The sequence below is a fragment of the Lactuca sativa genome, chromosome 5 (assembly GCF_002870075.4).
Source record: "Lactuca sativa cultivar Salinas chromosome 5, Lsat_Salinas_v11, whole genome shotgun sequence".
NCBI classification, from domain to species: Eukaryota; Viridiplantae; Streptophyta; class Magnoliopsida; order Asterales; family Asteraceae; genus Lactuca; species Lactuca sativa.
In genome coordinates this window covers 354,156,916-354,180,233 of record NC_056627.2, presented here as the reverse complement: position 1 = coordinate 354,180,233, position 23,318 = coordinate 354,156,916, and the positions used below count along the sequence as shown (strand labels likewise).

The 23,318-nt window shown below is 38.1% G+C and overlaps 1 protein-coding gene across 1 annotated transcript; it reads left to right on the top strand.

Annotated features, from left to right (window-relative positions):
- The first annotated feature begins 22,119 nt into the window (after nucleotides 1-22,119).
- On the top strand, nucleotides 22,120-22,644 carry LOC128126155 (uncharacterized). The gene has a single exon (XM_052763920.1). The coding sequence runs from the start codon at nucleotides 22,120-22,122 to the stop codon at nucleotides 22,642-22,644; it is 525 nt and encodes a 174-aa protein (XP_052619880.1).
- The last annotated feature ends 674 nt before the right edge of the window (nucleotides 22,645-23,318 follow it).

Here is a 23,318-nt window from a genome sequence, read left to right as displayed (position 1 = left end):
ATTATGATTTATATCAGGTTTTGGAGAAGTAAGCACATAAGAAATTTATGATCTAGATAAATATCTATTTATTCCTAAATTTAATTACCTATTATGACATTAATTAATACGTATTAGTGCATGGTTTTACTTTTACATAGTTCATAAACAGTCTTCCAATTTGTCATCTATAGCATGTCCTAACAATTTCCTTTGTTATGATTCCTTATCCCATCTAAACCTCACTGCATTTCACTATTGCTGTTTTTCAAAAAAATAACCTCTGGTGTTTAACACTAAATTTTTCGTTTTCCGTGTTTTTTTACCCTTTTTGCTTAAATTATTCACCTTCTTCATCTTTATAGGGTTTAACAGTAATGCTGGGAACATATGGGAAGCAAAACGGAGTCGGTTTTCTGCAATCAAAAAGTTTTTTTATATCTGACTCCAAACAATGATTGCTTGCCAGCAGTACGTTGTAAAATCTCAATAATTTTGTTTGTATATGTTACTTAATAATTTCCCTAATTCATAAACATGTTAGTAGGTCTGAAAGTGTGACAGGTGGATAAGGTTAAGCCATAAGCATGTTATTATCAAGATATACAATTAGAGATCCATATAGATGTCAAGCCATGAATCGACCAACTCATTGATATTCAATTATTTATAATTTTTTTGTTTATATATATAATGGAAAACATAATTACCACATAATGTTTATATATCCAAAAAATATGAGAATTTGGAAAACGCGTTTAGTTCGTCTATTTTTCTAAATTTTTCACGGAAAATGAAATTTTTGAAAAACAAATAATCATTGTTTTCCATATATTTCTAATTTCAAAATTTTTCCAAAATATAAACACACATCCACTCCCAACCCATCCACCTCTACCTATCCCGACCTTAACACCCCCAACTAACCACACCCCTACCTATCCCCAAGCCCCCCCTCCCCCCCCCCCCCCCCTTCACACAAACCTACACCACCCCCACAAACACACAAACCTACACCTACCCCAACCCCCACAAACACACATCCACCTACAAACACATACACATACCACCGCGCCCCCCACCCCCACCTTACTACCGCTATTGTTTTCTAAAAATGAAAAATCAATAGAAATATACGCATCTAAACCGTTTTCTAATATACACACACGACTTATTCGTTTTTCATTTTCAGTTTTAAAAAATTAGAAAACGTGTTTAGATGTGTATATTTCTATCAGTTTTCATTTTTAGAAAACAGTAGCGTTGGTAGGGTGGGGGTGGGGGCAGCGGCGGGGGACAGTGGTGGTGTCGATGATGGCGACGGTGGTGGTGGTGATTGCGACAGTAGTGGTGGTGGTGATGGTGATGGTAGGTTGGTGTGTGTGTTATGGGGTGGGTGTGGGTGTATGTGTTATGGGTGTGGGTGTGTATGTGGGGGGTGGGTGGGGGTTGGGGTGGGTGTCTTGTGTGTGTGCGTGTGTTTGTGGGGGTGGGTGTGGTTATGTGTTTGTGGTTATGCGTGTGTGCGTATGGGGATGGGCTTGGGAGTGGGTGGGTTTGGGTGTGGATAGGTAGGGGTGTGGTGTATTGGGGTGTTAAGGTGGGGGTAGATAGAGGCGAGAGTAAGTGTGTGTTTATATTTTAGAAATATTTTGGAATTAGAAAAATGTGAAAAACAGTAATTATTGGTTTTCAAAAATTTTCAACTTCTTTGTAGCTAAACGCGTTTTCAAAATTTTCATTTTTCTTGGAAACTTTTTTGGAAAACGGCCCATTTTTCTACAGAGAGGATCTGCGCTTGCGACCATAGAAGGTTTCAAATGGAGCAACTTTATATGCTAGAATGATAAAGGGCTCGACTAGTTGGTAAATGGGTATACTATGCTTTACCAAAGTCGATCACATATGCTCTCAGCATGACTTCTAATGCTTGAATCGTTCTCTCATTCTGTCTATCAGTTTGTGGATGGTAGGCTATGCTCATGACTAGCCTATTTCCCATAGATTTCTGAAGTGATTGACTGAACTGGGAGGTGATTCTACTATCTCGAACGGAGATAACAGATATTAGAACACCGTGCAGTCTAACAAATCTCTCGGACACATGTTCTAGTTAGCTTCTCTATTTTGCTTGTTTCTTTCAGTTTGCAGGAAGTGTGCGGACTTGGTTAATCTGTCGACGATCACCCAAAATGGTATCAAGTCCACCTATTGCCTTGGGTAACTTGATTATGAAACCCATTGTAATCTGCTACCACTTCCACTTAGGTATCTCTTGTTGTTGTAGTAAGCCTACAAACTATTGCTCTGAAGCTCATGAAAAGACTCATACTTAGCTCATCCACCCTTATCTCATGTATACAAGTCGTATATAATTTAGATTGACAAAACGTTTAGATGGGTGGCTCTGCCCCAAGTCCATAACCAGACAAGGAACAATAGATAGGGAGGAATCACACATCCTAAATCTTGTTGAGTCTAAATTATATACCACTCTTGCGTATACACTTATCAGTGACATATTAACCTCATGAGTTCTTAGTCTCTATTCTCGAACTTAACTTACGGTACAAGCGGTCATCTTGTGAGATCTATTGGGGATACTTCGGGTGGTTACTGACTTCTGAGACTTCTTTGGTGCTTTTCACTTCGAGATTCCTATCTAATGAGTAGGATAGAAGGGTGTGGTACCCCTCGCATGGGTACTTCTGAAGTTTTGAAGTGAGAGATGATATAAGGTTTTGCATTATGGATTTGAAGAATTTCATCTGATGGCTGATTAAGGAAAAAGTTCTTTTACACAACTTAAGGATTTTGCATTGTAAGGACCAAGCTAGACCATGTTGGATGATGATGTCGGAACTCCTCAACGAAATAGATATTAAGTCGATCTGGAAGAAATGGTTACTAGGATGATGAACTATCCTATGTACATAAGTTTTCAGCGCTTTTGGTTTTATTTTGTTATTATTGTTGCGAACCCTTATTGATTTGAAATTGGCGAGTACTAACAATACGAGGGTTCTGATAATTTGAAATAATGAACTCTCATGAGATGATCCCTACTAGGTCTCTCTATAACCACTTGGTGTATACAAGTCATGTATAATTAAGACTGGAAAGACAGTTGACTGAGTGACCCTGCCCTAAATACACAACCAAACAAGAAACAGGAAATGAGGCAGGATCACTCACTCTAAGTCTACAAATCTTAATTATAAATGACCCTGATGTATACACTAAGCCATCATAGCTTACCTGTTAGGGTTCTCAGTTTTATACGGGTGATGTGATTTGGTTCGAAAGAGAGAGTAATTATAATTAATTATTGGGGTTTGGAAGCGTACCAAAATTATAGCAGGGTCCTTTGATGCTTCCCCATGCTCTGGGGTCAAATTCCTCCTGCTCCCCCATCATTCCTCTCGGTTGGACAGTCCCTCTTGAAATGTCTTATTTCGCCACATAGATGGCATATTGGACTAACTCTGACATTAGTGGTTGAAGTGATGAACTCGATCGGAGTACTACAGATGCGGGCGGTGTACCCCTTCATGTTGCATCTATTGTAATGCAACACTCGACAGACTCCATGATGATGGTAGTTGCACTTGCTGCAGTGTGGGAAGTTTCCTAAGTATGGTGTGGTCGGTGTTGGGATAGTAGGTCTGTTGGGGATACTGGTTGCTCCATTTTGTTGCCCTCCGATAGGTCCTTGAGTGGAACTACTCCCTTTCTCATTTTCGAACTTTCGTTTAAGGATATTAGGTTTGAGGTCCGGAGTGTCTTTACAAGTAGACACCCATTGCTAAAATTGGTTATCACCGCGACTGGGATTGTCGATAGCATTTTCACTAACATTTGCGTTGTTAGCATTAAGATGGGCCATTACAGGTGCTACAGCTGCTGTGACTGCAGCTTGAAACGTAGTTGCATTTATCTGAAGGATTGGTATTTTGCCGGTGGGTTGGTTACGTTTCTTTGGAGGCATGATTATGTTATAAGATGAGAAAATAAGCTCATGAGCAATGAGGGTTGTCTCTAGATGTATTCTATTCATTTATATATACATACAAATTTGTTGTTTTGTTAAACGGTTCTCAATGTTTCGACCTACATCCCTATGATGCAGTCTTGGTAAAGAGCAGAAGTAAGTTTCTAGAATGGTTATAAACCGAGTGTCATCCGAACTAAGTTATCTTTGACTGGTGGATACCATGTTCCAACTTTCTAAAAGATTTGAAAACAATTCATAATAGAGTCTACATAAACTAGACTTATGAATGCGTCAACAGGTGATGGTTCGAACCCTAAGTAGGGGAGAACCGGGTATTTTATTGAGGGAACCAGAGATTTGTACAAGAGCGGTTAGGGGTTGGATACAGAAACCTGCGGCTCGAATTCATGAGGCCAAGGTCATTGTTGATCAAGGAAAGGTGCAGAGCGAGTTAATGCATGTGGTATGTGTCTGAGAAAGGAGGGGTGTCTCCATGGCAGGTGGCCAATGGTCAGGAATCTGGTGGTGGTCAGGGTCGTTTCAAGTGGAAGATTCGTAATGATGGTATGGGCAGTTGAGAACTTCTGGGTCGAAGTATGGACTGTATATGCCCCTTTTTGGGGTGGATAGAAGATTATCGAGCAGCCAACTATCGGGCCGGTATGTGTATTCTTGCAGCAGGGGAAAGGTTTTCGGAGGATCATCAGCGTGTTTTGAAGCGTTAGCGCTTTCTTTGCATTCTAATTGAGTGTTTAGATACACTGAAGTTGCATATTGGGTAAAATGAAGAATTATTTATGGGGTTCAGAGTAAATGTATTGTTGTATCTGTATGGTGCTGGGAGTAGGAGATCAGTGGTTGAGGCAGGACATCGTGATGTGCTGTAATGGTGTTCCATGGTACCCAGGTATAATGTCCCGATTTCGGAGTTATTTAGTATCTTGATTTTGAGACAACTAGTGGTGTATCATGTATCTACGGTTCCAGTGGGAGCCCTTCGGGTATTGACATCAAGAGGGATTATTTAAGAAAGTGGATCTCCGCAGAGGTAGGTATTTTGTTATAGCGGTTGCCGCCAGAGTCTGTGATGTATATGTGGGACCAGTGTGTGTAGCTATCTATGATAGTCTACGGAGCATGAGTTAGTGTACGTAGTGTGGCGTTGTGATGAGAATGAGAGTAAAGGGTGAAGCTACGGGGAGCCATAGTATTCACTAGTCAGAGGGTGTTGTGATGCTACGGGGAGCCGTAGTACTCACAAGTCAGAGAGAGGGAGTCGTGGTACTACGGGGAGCCGTAGTACTCACCAGACAGTTGGTGTTATGGTTCTACGGGGAGCCGTAGTACTCACTAGTCAGAGGCTGTCGTGATGTTGCAGGGAGCCTTAGTACTCACTAGATGGCTAGAGAGTGTGATGTTGGAGTGTTCTCCGATTAGTGTATGATGCATAAGAGTTTTAGGCTTGAGTAGCCTTAGTATTGAGTTGTTGGAGCCTGGTGGTTGAACCAGGGGCGAGACTAGGGTCTCCGTCTCTGTCAGGGCTAAGTCAATTTACGGTTGGATTGTAGTTTTCATTTGAGAATTTTGTGACTTGTGTGTCACAGGGCCAAGATAGTTGATGCGAAGGGGAAGTCTGTGGGAGCTCTTCTGCGGAGAGCCGGGCAGAGTGAGCGGACGATTCAGACGCTCAAGGACATGCTTCGGGCATGTGTATTGGATTTTGGAGGGAGTTGGGACATATACTTACCCTTGGCTGAGTTTTTCCTATACAACAACCATCATTCGAGCATTAGTATGCCACCCTTTGAGCTGTTGTATGGGAGAAGGTGTCGGACTCCCATTTGCTGGGGAGAGGTAGGGAAGTGTGTGATGGGTAGTACAGAGATGGTGCTTCAGACGACCGAGCAGATTCAACAGGTGAGACAGAGGCTGCTGACGGCCCAGAGCCGTCAGAAGCGTTTTGCGGATAGACGACGGTCAGACCTCGTATGGTGTTAAAAAGGGGTATGGAATTTGGAGCTGAAATTTATGAATGTGATGTTTCAGGACACTTCTGAGCGAGCATGGTTATGCTTTTGTGTCTGAGGGCAGAGTTGGGATTCTTTGTTCGGTTGGTTTCTGATAGCAGTTTAATAGATGTGCCCCGGTGGAGTGTGAACCCCTTTTAGTTGTGGGGCGTGATTCGTATGATTTAGCATGATTGGTTTGAAGGAGCGATAGACGGTTGTTGGATGTGGTCTTATGAGAATCAGAGAGCCAGTGAGTAGCGGGGTTGATATTCGAGGAGCGAATATCATAGTGATCGCTCGAGTAGGTGGTCGGGCGGCGGGTCAAGCCACTAGATTTTTGGGTGTTGGGAAGGAGTATTTTAGCGATGAAAGAGTTGGTTTAAATTTTGGTTTGGAAGTTTTATGTGTTTTCGCGTGTCCATAGAGAAAGATATCGGTGTAGTATGAAGATCTTTTCAGTAATGCCTTTCGGGTTGCTAGTTTCAATCTATGAGTGGTTAAGGAGTGATTTCGAGGGCGAAATCTAATTCAAGTGGGGGAGAATTTTAACATCCGGTTATCCAGGCATGGAAATTTGAGTATTTTATATTTAAATATGAAGAGACTCGGCGAGTTGATGCCTCAACTCGTCGAGTAGGATCACAGCTTGGTGATCTGTTTAATGAAGGGACTCGATGAGTCGGGTATCTGGACTCGCCGAGTCAGTGCTGTTAAGGAAAACCCTAATTTCCCGGGTTTGAGACCTATTTAAAGGACCTTATAGCCCTCTTGTGCGACAACAGTCCAAAGAGAGGTACCCTAGAGAGTTGGAGCGAAGGGTGAGAGAGATAGAGCCATTCTAAGCATTTCTTGGTGTGATATTGCAAGGGAGAAGTCATTTCCGGCAAGGGGAGGTCAAGGGAGTTGTTGATTCAGAGTTCCTGAGCTTATATCTTCATTGTAGAGGTATCAAATCGTTTTCCCTTTTCTGTTTTGGGTGAGATTGATGATTTTAGGGTTTTTACACCTTCCTATGGCTTGTAGTGATGAATATAGGGTCCCTTTGTGTGAGAGATCTCGGATCTGGACCCATAGAGGTCCATAGGGCCTTATTTTATATGCTTTATGTTGATTCATGGAGAGAATGAGACTTTGATGCCATTCTTGGAGCCATTTCTCCAAGGAAAGCCTTGTGAGCTTTGCATGTATGTCAAGCCTCAACCTTTATGTGGTTATTGGTTGTAGGGAAGCCAGATCTATGGATTAGAGGAACAGATCTGACCTCAGAAGGTCAGATGAGTGTTGGCATGGGAGCAACTCGCCGAGTCCATGGGGGGACTCGATGAGTCGAGTCGGGTTGCCCGCGATTCGAATCCAGTGGAAACCCGTCGAGTGGAAGGTTCACTCGACGGGTCAAGTGAGGCCGTGGAAGAGTCAAAAGACACACATGGACTCGCCGAGTCACCCTTGTGTACTCGACGAGTCTGGTCAGTGTTGGCCATTGACTTGAGTTGGCTTTTGTTGACTTTTAGGGTTTGGTCAACAATTGGTCATGTGGACCATTTGAAGGGTAAAATGGTCTTTTATCCTTCTTAGAGGACATGGAAGGGATTAGTCTAGCCTAGAGAGCCGTTATTGATTGAGATAATTGTTTATGTATTTAAGCAGAGGCTAGATCAGTGTATCCGCGTGCAAGATTACCAGAGACATCCGAGGTGAGTCTTCTCACTATACTTTACTTAGAGTGGTAACAGAGTTATGTGACAGAGTTATTGTATGCTATCTATGCGATGTGTGGCACTACATTATTTCTATATGATTTATGTTGTGTGTATATCAGAGTTAGGACCGGAAGGTCCACAGAGCTAGGACCAGAGGGTCCACAGAGTTAGGATTAGAGTTATGTGCCAGTGTATTTGTATGCTATTTATGTTATGAGATTTGTTGTGATATGTGATATGCAGATTCAGAGTTACCAGAGTTAGGACCTTTGGGTCCATAGAGTTAGGGCCAGAGGGTCCATAGAGAGTTGAGACTGGAGGGTCCCACTGAGACACACTGACCAGAAGGTCAATAGAGTTATATCCTTGAGTGGCTAATATGTGTTAGAGTGGTATTTTGGGGAACTCACTAAGCTTCGTGCTTACAATGTATTGTGTTATGTGTTTCAGGTTTCCTCAGAATCACAGGACGGCACCGGCTCGATTGTACACACCAGTGGAAGCGTTTGTTTTGGAGGATCCTGGTTTATTAATTGATTGAACAAAAAGGTCATGATTTGTAATTTAAATAAAAATGAGATTTTTATGAAATGTGTTAAAGAAATAAGCGAATTTTAAATGAATTTTTTTTTTTGAAAATTTCGGTGTTACAAATTCATAATAGAGTCTACATAAACTAGACTTATAAATTTGAGAAATAATCACTCTGAATTGAGATTTCGTGATCCGATTTTCTGTTACTAGTAATGATGGGAAAAGATGATAAGCTTAATACCTAATGGGAGTAATGTAATTACTAGCTCACTAGGATGTATCAATTTATTAGTTATTAATGTGACGTAAAAGGCACTCAGCCACTTTGCATGCAACACACATGGTTTCCCTCTGTTCTCTGATCTAATCTGGGCGGTAATGGTTTGTTTTCTACTGGTATCTATATGGTGTACTTCTCCTTTGTAGGTATATTGAATTCGTGTGTTGTCTTACTTCTGATTCTGATATTGATCCTCATTACTTCATAATGGAAAGTTCGAATCCTGGAAGTTCATACGAACTTCTCATCGGTGTCCTTAATTGGGTAAAGGCACTTGGTGATTTCTATAGTTTCTTTACTCCTCATCTATTTCTTTCTTGAAATCCTCCTAATGAAACTCTATTGAATCCTTATTGACTCTTCTATTAATTGTTGGAGTGGCTACATCTATCTAAGTGGTTTATACGAGAATGGGAATGTCTAAAGAATCTATGAAATTAAATTTTTACGAAGGTGATCGTTTCGGGTCTTTCTATAATTACATAGTGTGTACAAATTATATATAATCCAGATCAAATAGACCTTCGAATAAGTGATCCTAATCTAAAACCACAACCAAATAAGGAATAGGAAGTAGAGTGAAAATCACCTATTCCGAGTCTATAAAATCTCAACTATATATAACCTTAACGTATACACTTAGCAATTATAGACCTACTAGAAAAGGTCTTTTATAATTTTGCAAAAGTTTATTTATGGCACCTAAAATACTTCTATAGTATTTAATTATATGATTGATTCTTGAACTTCTTGATACATGGAGTTGATAAGTTTTCAATTTTGTTGCTATGGCATCATAAAATACTCCTATAGTATTTTAAACTTTATGTTTGGTTCTAGTATTCTTCTGGTACCTAGGTAAGTTTTAGACTTGTTGCAACATCCAGATATAATTACATAACTGTCCAGGTTTAACTGTAATGTCCAACATCCAAATAGTTTTGTTTTGTTCTTCTTTATATATATATATATATATATATATATATATATATATATATATATATATATATATATATATATATATATATATTCTGCATGTACTTATACTTTTATAAAATATTGTTAGATTTTAAAGTATAATTCTTGGTCGGAGTGTTTTTATCCCAATGTGTTTATAGTTGTATATCTTTTATGATTGATATACTGAATTCACTATAAACAGTGCTCTGATACCAATCTGTCACACCCCCAAATCGGAACGGCGGAAACATTCAGGGGCAGAGGACGTCATGTCAAGTATCACAACACATGCATTATAGTAATCAAAGTACAACAACCATTGCATTAATAATGTATAAGTTTTTACATAAGTATTCATACATTAGATATTCGACTTCAAGAGTAGATACAGTAAAAGATAAAAGACACATCACGGTACTAGGCTGTCATCTCAAAAGCTTTTGGAGTGTACCTTTCTATTGGATTCCCTAAGAATACAAGTTATTTTGAAAAAGAGGATCAAAATTTAAGCTGGTGAGTTCATAAGTATTTATGTTATAAAAGTATACTCTAAGTTCTTTTGGAAAAGTTAGCCTGTTTCTCCAGAAAATCCTATATTTTCTGATGAGACAAGATGATAACCACAATAGTTCCTTCTATAATCACTTAGTTTATACTAGTTATATATAACCTAATATCGAACGGACAGTTAAATGTATGAATCTGCCCAAATCCCACAACCAAACAAGGAACAGGAAGTAAGGTGGATATCACACATTCCACTGCATATCGGATATTATTTATATATAACTTTGATGTATAAAATAAGGAATTATAGAATTAACCACTAATGACCCTTTATGTTATACGAGTTTTAAAAAAGTGACTGATTACGTTCCAAAAAATCCTATATTTTATGCTTTACAACTGAAAAGTAGTTTTTATCCCATAAAACCGTTATGTGAAGTATTATTATACTTATAATAAAGTTTAACACAATTTTAACTATCCATAAAATTATAAGAATAATGTTTTCCGTTTTGTTGGTGAAAATTAGTTTTAATGAATAAACTATTGGTGAATAACAACAATATTATTAAACTGGTTAATTAGGGTTAAAATGTGATAAAGTTGTTACCATACTGATAGACTAGGATAAACACGACGACTGCCGGCGTCGAAACTGAATACGTGGCATTTGTCACCCCTTGGCCTTCCGGCCAAACTGTAACTAACAGTCGGGATGTGGGATTATCGGTCCCGTATAGATCTATACACACAATGTCCGCTCTCCCTCCAGGAGACTCTGGTTACAAGAATGTAACATAGCAAGTGTATTGCTATGTCCTGAAGACGTACCATCACATTTTAGTTTGAGTAAAGATCGAATTATACCCTTTTCTTGACAAAGTAGTTTAGACCTTGTATACTTATCTAGAAAATAGATTTCTCGTTTGTTTTATAAATTATACCTATTATAATTTATACGTTATATCTGATGAGCATGATCTCTCATGAGTGTACCCCTTTGCTCAGCATGATACAAAAGTAATGATATTGACTGAAATAACCTTTTATATTCATATATGTATAATATATATAATTAAGAAGGAAACGACCTTCGGACAAATAATCCACCTTAAGGCCACATCCAAACAAGGAAAAAGGAAATAAAACAATTAATTAGTCTTAAGCCCTTTAAGTCTTATTTATATATCTATACATATATAAGCATGATTTTGACAATTATAAGTTTAAAGAGTTTATAAAAATATTTAAAAGAGTTTAACGGTGTTCTAGAAAGAGTTTAGGTGACTTATAAAAGAGTTAACACGACTTTAAGTTATTATGGAAGTATTTGGTAATCCTTTATTGTAAAAATAATAATTAAAAGCATAAGGAAATCTTTTATGTGATTGATATAACATGTAATTATTAACACAATTAAATTGTGTTCAACTTGTATTCCCCTCTTAAAAGCATGTAAAACCAATTAAAAGTTAGATTAAAGGGGTATGAACTCACCTTATGTTGGTGAATCGATTGAAGATATGATATTGAATGATAATGTAAGTCCCTAATTTGCATGTGTATCAGTCAGATCCGTTTGATGGTGCGGAATCCCAATCAAACAGATGATGTTAGATCAAATAGAAGAGAAGGAGAAGAAGTAGATGATGAATCTCAATGTATTATTGAATATAATGATGATCCGAATACAAAAGATTCACACAAAATGCTCTCTGGCCGTAAACTCTCTTCTCTCTGGCCGTAAACTCCTTAGGGTTCATCAATCTCTACTCCTCATCCTAATACCTCTATTTATACTTGAAATATGGGCCGGATAACACATGGGCCGTAAATGAGTTTACGGCCGTAAGGTGTTTACGGCCGTAAACTCAGCCGTAAACTAGACCATAAATTCATAAATATTACAAAAAAATACAATTGCCCAGAAAAGTAAAGTATAAACCATATTTTGACCCAATAATCTCCCCCTTGGTTTATAGCTTTCTTTTCTTAACTGACCCAACAAGCTCCCCCTAAAAAGTAGCTGGCTTTCTTGATAATCTTCATTGGGAGCTTTGGCTTCAGCTTTAATCTTCGAATTCTTCACGACTTCAAGATGAACTTGATGAATCTTCAATAATTGACTTCATCTTGAGCAGTTGGGAATTTCTTCAGAATTTGGCATTGATCGCACATTGGGTGAGGAGGCTTCTTGTATTGATTCTTGAAAGATGACGCTTTTAGCTTGAGAATCTTCAGAGAGAACACTAGAGAGAACTGAACTTTTAGATCACTTCAGCAAGTTTAAGATAGCAGCAGACTGATTGAGGAGGCTTCAATGCAATCTGTCACATATTCTTCAATTTCAGCTTCACCTTGCTTCTGGGGTTGAAAGATAGAATGTTGAAAGAATAATCTTCATTTCTTGATCCTTCGAATGCGAATTCTTCGATGCTCACGGACGAGGCTTTGGCTCAGAAATCTTGAACACAAACTCCATGAGTCTTATCTATACCTGAAATCACTTTTCAAGACAAAACAAAACTAAAAGAAAACTTAACACACAAATTAAAATAGAAACAAAAATATTTTGGGTTTTTGATTTTTCTGAACAAGAAATAAAACAGAAATAACACTATTTTTGGATTTTAATATTTTTTTTTATTTTTCTTTGATTTTTGAATTTTTTGATTTTTTTTTATTTTCATTATTTTTAATTTTTAATTCTCCCCTAATATTTAAATTAGAAGAAACTATGACAAATTTAACAAAAATAAAAATGATATCTAACTTTAAGAGTGATTTGGGATCAAAGTTTTTAGACAGCCTTTATCCACTTGTCGGTACCTTCCATATTCACATCTTTGTCTGGTCGATCGTCGGTATTATGGTCCACTTAAACACGAAAAATTTGTGACAGATTTAGGACATACTATTTGTTACAAGACATGATGAACTTAAAAACCTAAAATTTATATTTGATCCTAATTTCTTAGATACTATATCTTAAGGTCCATTCATTTGACGACGACCAGGGATATTGTTGTCCACCTAAATTGAGCAGCGAGATCTACAGACAATCTGTATGAGTTCAATTTTAAGTGTACTGGAACGTGTTTCCCGCTTCCTAATATGCCCCAGCCATCAAGAACTTCCAGAGTACTCCTTACAACGGGTGAGCAGACAACCATTCAGAGAGAGAAGAGATTTAGAATTCTATTGCTAACTACTTCAGAGGGGTTGAGAAGAAGAAGGTTGCATATGTTGTGTACCAAGTCGGATTAGAAGTCGCGCAAAGGAGACAGCATATGGCTAACAGATAAGAAGTATTTCACATATATATAGCCTGCAGAGAAATAGAGTTGCATATGTTGTGTACCAGGTCGGATTGGAAGTCGCGCAAAGGAGACAACATATGACTAACAGACGGAAAGAAAGAAAATGATATTCTACAGACCTAATTTATCGGAATTTACCAGTCGCCCCATCCAACCGGAATTAAGGATAGAATCCGCACATCGAGGAAAAGTTAAACCACGGTTCCAAGTACGGGTTCATTTAATGTGACGAGTAGATTCCCATATATATCTCCCTGCTCAACCTATCCGAGCGTCGTATTGTCACGCTGAATGGATCTAACTAGGTCAAGATTTGTCAAGTCTATAAATTTCCTAAGTTCAAATCTCCCTAGTCAAGTCCATTTAAAATTTTTCGTGCCTACCAACGCATCAAACCAGAGCATAGACCCTTCAACTTCGGGTACGTTACACAGACTCAGGTTGCCTGTTATCACTAGATTTGTGCATAGGAGAGAAACAAAAATAAATGCGCAAATTTAAACTATCCTAAAACAAAAATTAGTCTTTAAAGCAATTCAGCTTAAGAAAAACTCAGGAGTATAGAGAAGAAAATGCAAACCGTAATTCACCGATTGAATCTGCATTCAGAAGGTCGGAGAACAACACGCGTAATCTCAAAATAGATCCGAAAATTCTTCATATTATTAAGCACTAACCCCATGTGATCCCTTCCTTTCTTCCTTTCCCGCAAGGACACATACTCTCAAACAAAGGTCTGAATGTTGTACAGTTGAGAGATATCCCCCATCATGTGCCTGGAACAGCCACTACCAACAAACTGAAGTTTGATGATATGCCTCCATAGCTGCTCTGACACAGAGCAGGATCAGTTGGTCTTTGGAACCCAATCCATTTTGAAATTGGGTCGACCTTTGTCATCAACGCACGATACTCTCTCCCATGACATATCCTGTTTATCACAAACAGAAGATGTAGAAGCGTTAGAAGCATTAGGAGATTTGGGAGAGTGAGCCTTTGGAACCCATTTGTAGTTGGGTTTAACCCATTTCTTTTTCGATCCGATGGGTGCCTCGGCACTTGCTTTGGAACTTGAAGTCGGCTGCCGAGATGACTTTTACTTAGCCGGTCTTGGTTTTACAGGAGCATATCTTGAACTAGACTTCTGTGCCAACATTCCCTTCTTGGCTCTTGCCCTTGGGATTTTAATTCTTGTCCTTTGAGGTTTGATTCTTGACCTTGGGAGTTGAATTCTTGGGCTTCATGGCATTCTAGTCGGCATTGTCTGAACGTGACCTTGAGGGGTTTCTTTTGGAGTATTTCCCTCTTGGCACGTTCTGCCACCCTTGTGCATAGTAGGGAACGTATGCGCGATTTGGGCAGTTTCGGGCAATGTGTCTAGGTGTTCCACAGTGAAAACATGTCTTTTTCTTCACTGTGAAGTTATTTCTTCCTGCACCTAGTGGCGTATCCTTGCCTTGTCTCTTGTTGTTCCCACATGCACACTTGCCATAAGAACTCTGTTGTGTTGGAATTGGTGGCCTGTATTTACCAATGGCAGGTTTGTTAGGAGTAACAGAATTCGAATCAATGGATTCTGAGTTCAAGGAGACATTGGTTTGTTCAATAGTGCTCTCCTTGTTCTCATCTTCTGCTACTTTACCTGCACATGAAGTAGAAACATTAGAATTTTCTACATTAATAACTCCTCCTGACACAAATCCAGCTGATTTTCCGTATTTAAGATGTGCCTCCCTGTCAATTTCTTCTTGTTTCATAGGGATGGATGTGTAGTTATGATTGTAAGGAGGAGGTACACTATCATACCCTAGACCCTTGTTTTGATTCCTTTTAAACTGCATGCTTTGGTCTATCATATTGGCAACCACCTCACTTGAGAAATCATATTTTCTAACATCAAGTTTGGCGGTTTCAAACTTTCCTTTCAAAGATTCAACTTCAACCACTAGCTCAGCATTTTGTTTGACTACATAATCATAGTTTTCACATTTGTTACTGTAGTCTTCCTGAAGTTTCCTAAAATCCTTGGTTTTTTCTTCTAACTCAGCCTTCAGGGGTTTCTGTCCTTTCCTGAGCTGATATCCTTCATATCTCAGGTCCTCAACTTCTCTTTTAAATATATCAATTTGTTCCCGAAGAAATTTAATCGTGGCTTCACAAGCTGGAGTACATGTAACTTCAGTGACCAGAATGTTTTCAGAACTCATTGTTTCTCTACACTTCAAAGCATCAAGTTCTTGAATAACATCAGCAAGACTAAGATGATTGAGATCTTTTGTCTTCTTGATGATGGCCACGTTCATATCCCACGATTTCGGAAGTGAATTTAGCAGCTTTTTGTTTATCACGGACTTAGTCAAGAAGATCCCGGCTATATTCATCTCAGTAGTGAGTGTAGTAAATCGCTGCAACTGAGTTTCGAGGGTTTCTCCAGGGATAAAATCGAAAAAGTTGAAATTTTGTCTTAATGTCTCCTGACGACTCTCTTTCATGTTTTCAAATTCCCTCATAGACCTTAAAATCGATTAAAAAAAACTAGAAGCTAAAATAAAACTTAAAAGTCAAAATAAAAAAAAAATTAAACTCAAAAGTCAAACATGAAAAAGTCAACCTTGAAAGTCAAATTTAAAAAGTCAAACTTAAAAGCTAAATTTAAAATTTTAAAAAGTCAAAGTCTAAAGTCAAAGGTCAAACTTTAAATCAAAGTCAAAATTTTAAGTAAAAAGTCAAAAATAAAAGTCAAAAAAATTAACATTAAAATTTTTGGTTGAAAATGAAATTTAAAATTGAAAGAAATTGATTTTTGGGGTTAAAAGTGTCAAATTTCGAAATTATGGTGCGGCTGGAAGTGTTTAAGTTTAAATTTTCGAAGGGAAATCACAAGTGTTCGGTTGGTCGAGTTGGCAAAGAGTGCTGACTGATTATTAAGAGGTCGCGTGTTCGATTATTCCCTTAATTCGCGATCCTATTTTTATTTGAAGCTGACTGCTGCTGAAGAAACCAGTCGCTGAGCCGAGCCGAGCCGTACACGTTCAATCCGCAAGCCGCCGAGCCGAGCCGCAATCTCGGAAACCCTAGCCGCAAACACGAAGTCCGCCGTCGGCCGTGAACTGTTTCCGGCAGTAAGCTCCGGCCGAAAACCCTTCAACGATTACGTGAAAAACAACGATTTTTCGACTTTAAAGCTCCAAAACTCGATCAAAAACCTTTTTTTATGAAAAATACGAAGAACAAACCCCCCTTATTTTTGCGAGATCTATCCAAAAACGCAAAAATATTTCGAAAATAAGATCAAATAATGCCCCAAAATAGGGTTTACGGTCCAAGAACTCGATGTTTACGGCCGTAAGCTTGGACCGGAAACAACAATTATTCAGATTTCAGACGAAACAATAAATCCTTTTAACTGATACAACCAGACTCTGATACCAATTGTAAGTCCCTAATTTGCATGTGTATCAGTCAGATCCGTTTGATGGTGCGGAATCCCAATCAAACAGATGATGTTAGATCAAATAGAAGAGAAGGAGAAGAAGTAGATGATGATTCGGATACAAAAGATTCACACAAAATGCTCTCTGGCCGTAAACTCTCTTCTCTCTGGCTGTAAACTCCTTAGGGTTCATCAATCTCTACTCCTCATCCTAACACCTCTATTTATACTTGGAATATGGGCCGGATAACACGTGGGCACCTTACGGCCGTAAAGTCAGCCGTAAACTAGACCATAAATTCATAAATATTATAGAAAAATACAATTTCCCAGAAAAGTAAAGTATAAACCATATTTTGACCCAACAGATAAGTTTCACGAGTGAAGTCCCGAAGCACAAACGAGTCCTAAATGACATATAATGATACATATAGGCATGAAATTAGTGAACCTAACCACAAAAGTGTTTAGCAAACAAGCTAGGATGAAAGAATAACTCACCAAAGGAGTGTTAGAAGCAAGATAGGAGGCTGAAATGGAGTTCACTGCCCTAAGGATTGACCACGGCCCAAGAACACATGAAGTGTTCATGGCCCACTTGAATGTTCACGACCCAACATGAATGGTTCACGGCCAGAACCTTGAAGATCTTGAAGCTCTAGATGAGAAGATAATGATTCAAAATGAAAGGAAGAGGGCTTTCAAGTAACAACAAGAAGAGGGGTGAGTTACTTACGTTTTTTAGGTGATAGAAGGCCTTTTGTGGATGATACTTGAGAGAGAATGGGAGAGTTCACGGATAGAAGATGAGAAACGAGGAGAAAATGGCTAACACCCCTGTATATAGGCGAGGGTTCACGGTCCGAAGGCGGTGGTGGCCGAGAATGCATTCACGGTCCGAGGGTTTGCGGCCCTCGTTCATGGCTGAAGCCTGTTTGTTCTCAGTTGCGAGGATGCTATCCGAAGGGAAAGGAAGAACGGTCTTCGGACTTCAAGTTTTCACCTCTTAAACATATAACACCTTGAATACAAGGTGTAAACACTTATAAAATATTAATCTAACCCTTTTAAAAATAGAATGAGATTTAAGCTGAATTTAGTTGACCCAATTTTGACTTTGATTGACTAGGGTTGACTCTACAAGAAGAATTTTTTTTGGGTTGTCACAAATTGGGCTTGAAATATTGAAGACTTGGATGAACTAGGCTTATGAATATGGTTCTTGGATTCTTATTTTCGGCTTGGACTATCCACATTTGAAGCTTGAAATGATTGGCCAAATTTGAATCATGTGAAGTTTGGAGGGGACCAAGGGAATCTTAAGTAATGGGGTGGTGTAGTTGAGAAAAAAGAGCCAATAGTATTCTAGCAACGTTTGCAAGTAGAGATGCACAAACGAAAAATCCTATCCGATCCGGATCCCGATCCGATTCAGTTCGATGACATCAAACCGAATCCGGTTTCATCCGATATCTGATCCGGTTTCAAACCGGTTTTGACCAGTTTTCTCTCCCCCGAATCCGAATTGGTTTAATCCGATCTGAATTTTGCAAAATAAAAAAATTAAAATTTTTTTGGACCTCATATATAACACAAAATGCAACATAGGTTTATTAAAATAGTTACAACATATATCAAACGTCGAAATAGAAAGAGTTTAGAAACTAATTAACTAATAATAATAATAATAAAGTGGCGTTGTAACATTTAGCCAAATTTAAAGAGTTTTTGTGGTTTTCCACTCCGTGTCGCCTTCACTAAAATGTTCTTCAAACGCCACACAAATAGTTAGGGTCTCATCAATACCATATTCTTCATCTTCGTCTTCGTCTTCATCATCATCGTCTTTGTTTTTGTCCGGAGGTGTTGATAAGCCTTATGCATATTCTTCATCCATTATCTTCGGTTCAACATTTTGTGCTAGTGAGCCTTCTAGTGATGCCAAGTGTCGTATACGTTCCACCGAATTCAAGTAATTATTCAAGCAAACGCAAACCTCTACTACAATCGGAGTAATATTCGTCCTCAACTTTGATAAAACTCTACCACTAAAAGAAAAAGCGGATTCCGAAGCTACCGTGGAAGCTTGGACGGTTAGTAAATCGTGGGCCATGACGGAGAGAATAGGAAAGTGTGCTTCCTTTTCTCTCCACCAAGCCAAAAGATCCCAAATTTTAAATTGTGGTACACTCATGAATTTTAAAAAGTTTGACCCCATATAAATTCCAAGTTTGTTACTAGGGGTTAATGTGCATGCTCGTTTGTTTTGTTCTTCCAAAAGGTAGTTATAGAAGTCGATATGAGAATCCGTTCGACCCCCACTACTACCCGATGCACCACTAGTAAAGTTGGTTACACCTGCAAAAGTGTTTGACATATTGCCATATTTTGTAGCATAAATGTCAAACAAATTAGTAAAAGTATTATTAAAATTGTGTATTTGGTTACAGATGTAGGTTGAGTCATCTTTGTGCAAATTTAAAGAGATGGAAATTTTGGTAATCAAAGCCTCTACACCTGTAACATTATACATGGGTTTAATGCTACGGAGCAAGTAAAAAGTGGTAGCATTTTTTTTTGAAAATTTTGACTAATTTTTCTCTCATTGGTCTCGTAACCAAAACAAATATTTAACTTCTTTGTTCAAAACGCTCCAATTGCATGCACATCAACCATAATTCGTTTAGTAACAACGGACTTGTAGGGTAATACACGCTCGATAAAAAATTGGTTGATTGTTTAAAAACTTTTAACATTTCCACAAACTCTTCCATGAAATCCCAATCAAAATCCAAAACCAAGTTTTTTCCTTTCGAATTTGTGTCGTAAAATAATTGCAAAACGTTTCTTTGACGTGTCAAACTTTCAAACATCATGCACGTCGAACTCCATCTAGTGTCAACATCCCAATGAGGACTATATTGAGTTACGTTAATGGAAATGACACACTTTCGATATTTGTCCATTGTAGCTTTATTTTTTCCAAAAACTCTAGTTAGCACAGTTTTGAATTTTTCAATCGTCAAATCTATCATTTTAAAACCATCTTGTACCGCAAGATTAATAATGTGACAAACACATCGAGTACGAAAAAATGAGCCATCCAAAATAGGTTTATATTTTGCAATTAATCTTTTTGTGGTGGCGGTATTGTTACTTGCATTGTCAAACGAAATACAGAAAATTTTGTCGCTTAAATTATAAGTCTCTATAACGCTTACTAAAATTGAAAATAATCGTGCCCCTGTGTGAGGATGCGCAAAAAGTTTAAAAGCAATAACTCGTATGTTCATTACCCAAGTAGTGGCGTCTATCCAATGTGGCGTGACGACAAGATAGCTTTTCGGACAACTTCCGGTGGAGGACCAAACATCACAAGGTAAAGAAACACCAGTTTTTATATCTAAAAAATCCCAATTGCATATCTTTTTTTGCTATATCCCAATACTTTAAAGCATCACGTCTAAGAGAAGTGCGACTTACTTGTCGGTATTGTGGTTGCATTTTTTGCTACAAAATCCTTGTTAATCATGGGTTGTTGAAGTGGTTGAAAGCCAAGCCCTCTTGAATCACGAACTTGCAAAAGTTTTCACGAATGTTATCATTGTTGTAAATAAATATCGCCCCGTCGGGAGTAATGTTTGGTTGATCCGGATCGCTTCGACCTTTTACAACCGGACAAGTTTTTGTTGCATGAATCCTCAACGTACTATTATCATCTTTTCCCAAAAACATCCTGCACTTCTTGTATCTCACTTTTTTCCTTCCCGTTCAACAATAAACACAAATCATAATGTTCCTACACTTCTTTGTTCCATGTGGTTAGTATGATTTTCACCACCGTTGCATCCGAATCTTGATCCACGGTAGAATGTCTCAAGCTCATTTTTGTGGAGTATTATGAAACTAGAAGCATAAAGTAGTAGAACTTTGTGTAACATTGAAATCTAGTAAATGCCATCTATTTATATGTGTTTAGAAGGTAATAAAAGTCAAAAAATAGTCAAACTAGCCCATTTTTGGAGCTTACCAACGGTTATAAATTTTTTTTTTCGAAAATGCCCGTTTTTTGACGTTAAAAAAAATCCAGTTTCAAACCGGTTTTGGATCCGGTTGTCGTCGAATCCGGTTTACAATCCGAGGGTAAATCTGATTCTGGGTTTGAAATACCAAACCGGTTTCAATTTGGTCACCAGTTTATTCCGAACCGATTTGGTCAAAACTAGTTTTGACCAAATCCGGTTTCCGGATCGGATCAGATCCTATGGGTCAATCTGGTTTTTGTGTGCATCTCTATTTACGAGGGTGGTGTCTCACCCGCACAACACTTGCGAGGGTACCTGCGCAATTGCACAATTTGGGGGCATTTTGGTCATTTTGCTCATGATTTATTGTGGGGGTTAGGTCTAGCAGCTCACACTTCGATTTTCCACCATTAAAGAGCATTGGAGCCGATTTTGGGGGAGCTTGATACACATTCCTCTTATCTTTCTTCGAATTGTTAATTTCCTAATGCAAAAACCCTTTTGTGATTGTGATCTTGTTGCCATGAGTGACTAGTTTCTTTATTTTGGTTAACTTTGGCTAAACCCCTTGGATATTTGTGGGTTTTGAAGGATTAATGTTTGATTGTCATTTATCTTATGTTTATGATTCTAGTTCATATTTCTTATGCTTGTTTAATACTTTGATCATGAACTTGGTACTTGAATAAGCAATTGTTGGTTTATTTCTTTGGTTTATCATTAAATTTACTTAGAACAAGGGCTTTATGATGGTAGAAATCATCTCTAGCTTATGTATCATAACTCCTTTATGGATGTGTAAGCATTAACATCCTCTAGGAATTGGGTATTCCTTCATTCTTAAGATTAATCAACTTTCTTGGGTTCAATTGCTTCAATTGAATCCTTGATGTTGATTAAGAAGGTGTGTTGTGGGCTTCCCTAACCTCCATACTACCTATGAGTAATCTTGGCATATCATACTTCATGATTGATATAACGAATTTAGGATGAATGATAAGCTTCATATTGAATCCTAATGATAAACACATAAATGTTCATTGTGTTGAATTGCCTTGGTTGACCAGTTCTCTCCAATATTTTAGCATCTCATCATCTGGCTTAATTTCATGCTTTTTAGTTATTTAAGTGTTTTATTTTTCAAGCAATCACAACACCCCCTTTTAGTTTTATTGTAGTTAGTTTTATCACACTAGTTCTATTGGATTGCATTGGTGATTGAATACAAGCATTTCCCCGAGGATCGTTACCCATTTTTACCATTATATTACGTTTTATTTGCAAACAAAGGGTGTAACTTTCTTGGTGGACTTGACATTCTTACCAAGTTTTGGCGCTGATGGGGGGGGGGGGATTGGTTATTGTTATTTTATTGTTTATGCCTAGCTCTACAAGAACTGGTGAACTACTTTACAGTCCGAAGATTGAAAAAGAAGCAAAAAGGTTGAAAAAGTTAGTCAAACAAGTAAAACAACAACTCGTTCAAGCTTTTTCCTCTTCTTCACTAATCAACATAGAAGATCAAGTTCATACTTCAAGTGATACCGACACCAAACCGAGTTCTCTAATTTTTGGTCATTCCTTTGAAGACATTCTGTTTGAAAACTACATAACCATGAATCACACTCCACCTCATAATCCCAACCCAAACCCAAACAATCAAGATGCCAATACCCCACCTCAACAACCAAGACAACAACAACAACACCAAGAACCTCTCATATATAGGCCACCTTGGAATCAATCCCCTCCTCACCCAAATCAACCCAATTATCAACAACCACAACCACAAAACCATAACTTCCACCAAAACCACCAACCTCAAAACAATGCTTTTCAAGTTCAACAACAACAAGCACATCAACCAAATCAACCCAATTACCAACAATCTCCAATGTACTAACACCCAATGTACCCATAACAACAACCAGTCACAACTAGCATTTTCAGCTAGGAAATTCTATTTTCATGTAAACATCAATTATTATAAGACTTGTACTCTAAGTGAATATCATACTATATGCTAAATTGAAATCATCCATTTGAAACAAAACTCCTGAGTGAAGTTCAAAACCTAATACAATACATCTCATATATTCAACTATGGGTTTAAAACCCTAAAAATCCCGGTGCAAAGTTATTATGGACTAGGATCCTCTTATTGGGCCTAATGGACCAGTAAACTTTCAATTTGACTATTTTGGGACAAGAAACCCTATTTGGGCTCTAATTGGACCCACATTCATGAAAATAAAGTATTTTGGGTCATGTGGGCCTAGAATGACTTATCTTACTTCTCATGGGCCATGATGGGCCGTAAACTATCTTCTTGGGCTTCATTGGGCCATAGACCATTTTCCTTATCACTATTGGGCCGTGAACCCTCATAAGGGCCCAATGGTCTGAAATCTTCATCTTGGGCCTCATAATTTTGAACTAAACCAAGAAAAGACCCAAATTCATTTTTTCCTTTCCCCTATTCTCGGCCCAATTAAAAAAAAGGAGAAATTAAATATGGAGGCATATTAAGATCTTGACACCTCATTAATATCCTTCATGCAATTAAGCTTAATACAC

What these genes read in the sequence shown, in the direction of transcription:
- LOC128126155 (XM_052763920.1), top strand. Translation starts at nt 22,120, where the DNA reads ATGCCTAGCTCTACAAGAACTGGTGAACTACTTTACAGTCCGAAGATT.